Source organism: Nicotiana tabacum, chromosome 12 (genome assembly GCF_000715075.1).
Source record: "Nicotiana tabacum cultivar K326 chromosome 12, ASM71507v2, whole genome shotgun sequence".
Classification (NCBI taxonomy): Eukaryota; Viridiplantae; Streptophyta; class Magnoliopsida; order Solanales; family Solanaceae; genus Nicotiana; species Nicotiana tabacum.
Window position 1 is genome coordinate 29,605,874 of NC_134091.1, and position 2,131 is coordinate 29,608,004.

A 2,131-nucleotide genomic window follows, 5' to 3' on the forward strand; every position below is an offset into this window, starting at 1 on the left:
AAAGAATGGTCAATTAAGTGAGGAGAGTTGATGAGTTAGTCTAATTTCTTAATATTGGATATTCAAATGATGGTGATCTTAATATTTATTTATAAATTACAAATATTGGATGTGGTTTAGAAGTGGGAAAAGCTACTGCCCTATATTTTAGGAGTCTATTGCAGTCGTGACATGTAGTAACCATTGTGATTTTACTTGGCTAATATATGGAATTGTTAATGGATTGGTGAGTCAATGATTAAGTGTCAGTGTCGTGCCTGCTCTACAATATTTGAAGAAATCTAGTCACTAATTTAGGCCATATGTTTGTCAATAATGCTAGCGTATCCGAAAAATAAACGCATACCCATGTCTAACATTTTTGGGGGAGTGGCCATAATTTTGCAACGCAGTGGACAATTCAATTCTTGCCAAGTAGTGGGGTTGTCCTTATTTCGCGCCGTTAGCAAAATGTCCTGCAGATGTGGACAATATCAAAAGTAAGGCCATTATGTCATAGTGCTAACATTAAGATTTAATGTAAATTAGGAAGGAGTATAAAGATGTTGCCTCTTTTTATATCGTCTATAAATATATGCATCCTCATCCACTTGCCAAAGTCATACCAATCTTTCGTATTTCTGTTTGAAAGAAAGATAACTCAATAAGGAAACTAAAGAATGTGTTCCATTAGCGCTAATGATTTAGACAAGCCTCATGCAGTTTGCATACCATATCCTGCCCAAACCCACATTAGCCCTATGTTAAAATTAGCCAAAATCCTCCACCACAAAGGCTTTCATATTACCTTTGTAAAAACTGAACACAACCATAGGCATCTTCTTAAGTCTAGAGGCCCCGATACGCTAACGGGATTGCCATCCTTTCGTTTCGAGACCATTCCCGATGGCCTCCCGCCATGTGACCCTGATTCTACCCAAAATATTTCTTCTCTTAGTAAATCCACTACCACCACTTGTTTGGGTGCTTTCAAGGAGTTGCTTGCCAAGCTTAACGATACTTCCACCTCAAACATGCCACCTGTCTCGTGCATCGTTTTTGATGGTGCTATGAGCTTCACTATGGATGCTTCTCATGATTTGGGAATCCCTGAAGTTCTCCTTTGGAATCCAAGTGCTTGTGGTTTATTAAGTTACATGCATTACCGTGATCTTGTTGAGAAAGGATACACTCCATTTAATGGTATACATTTTTTCCCTTTTAAAATGGCCTTGCCTATTAGTATCTTTGGGCCTTAACCTTGTTATTATTATCTTTAATTTGGTTCTTATCTTTGGTTTGTTAATCTACTTTTGGACTGCAGATGAAAGTTGCTTGACAAATGGGTACTTGGAAACGATTTTGGATTGGATACCAGGCATGGAAGGCATAAGTTTGAGGGATCTTCCACGTTTCATTAGTGTTACACCTGAGTTTCAATGATGAAAATAATATAAATCTAACTGTATCTATTTAATTGTAGGAAATTAGATGGGCAGTACTAAATCAAAGAAAGTCAATATGTTAAAGATATCAGAAAGGAAACAAAATCGAATGCAGCAAGGACAATGCTAAATCAAATGATGTCAAAGCCATAAAAAAGGAAACAAGATCAAGTGCAATGATAGTCCCTCCTTCAAGGATTGATTTGGAATCAGGAGATTCTGAATATTGATCGATCAAGTCAAGCCATAAATCACTCCCCTGATTATGAATACGAAAAGGAAGGACGTAAGTGTCACGCCCCAAAATCGTTGAGCGCGACCGGCACTCAACCGAGTGAACCCGACCGAGCAAGCCTGTTAGATTTCTTCTACCCAAACTCATTCATGAATAAAAAGAATATATTTTTCCTTAATTAAACAATAAAGTGGTCGTGTCTGCAGTTACCAATTTTTTACCATAAGTTTCACCATTTTTAAAGTCTCAAATGGACAAGTAATACAACCACAACATAGCATAGTTTGTCTTTCCCAGTACCAAAACACAACCCACACTATGTCTACGGAGCCTCTATAGATAAAGAAGAGTACAATGATAGTGGTAGTTTCTTGCTGTCATCTCACTGATTTCATTGATATTTCGTACTCTGTCATATTCATGTATTCCTATCATATCGCAGTCTCAGTTGTTATTTATTGATACATCATAT

The 2,131-nt window shown here is 37.1% G+C and overlaps 1 protein-coding gene across 1 annotated transcript; it reads left to right on the top strand.

The window, feature by feature from the left end:
* The first annotated feature begins 636 nt into the window (after positions 1 to 636).
* Positions 637 to 1,422, top strand: LOC142167072 (7-deoxyloganetin glucosyltransferase-like). The gene is made up of 2 exons (XM_075227227.1): positions 637 to 1,182; positions 1,304 to 1,422. Exons 1-2 carry the CDS (start codon positions 660 to 662, stop codon positions 1,420 to 1,422), a joined length of 642 nt encoding a protein of 213 aa, XP_075083328.1. The 5' UTR covers positions 637 to 659.
* Positions 1,423 to 2,131: the final 709 nt, after the last annotated feature.

What these genes read in the sequence shown, in the direction of transcription:
- LOC142167072 (XM_075227227.1), top strand. Translation starts at nt 660, where the DNA reads ATGTGTTCCATTAGCGCTAATGATTTAGACAAGCCTCATGCAGTTTGC. An exon ending in AGGATACACTCCATTTAATG is followed by an intron (nt 1,183 to 1,303) that starts GTATACATTTTT and finishes TTTGGACTGCAG; the next exon opens with ATGAAAGTTGCTTGACAAAT.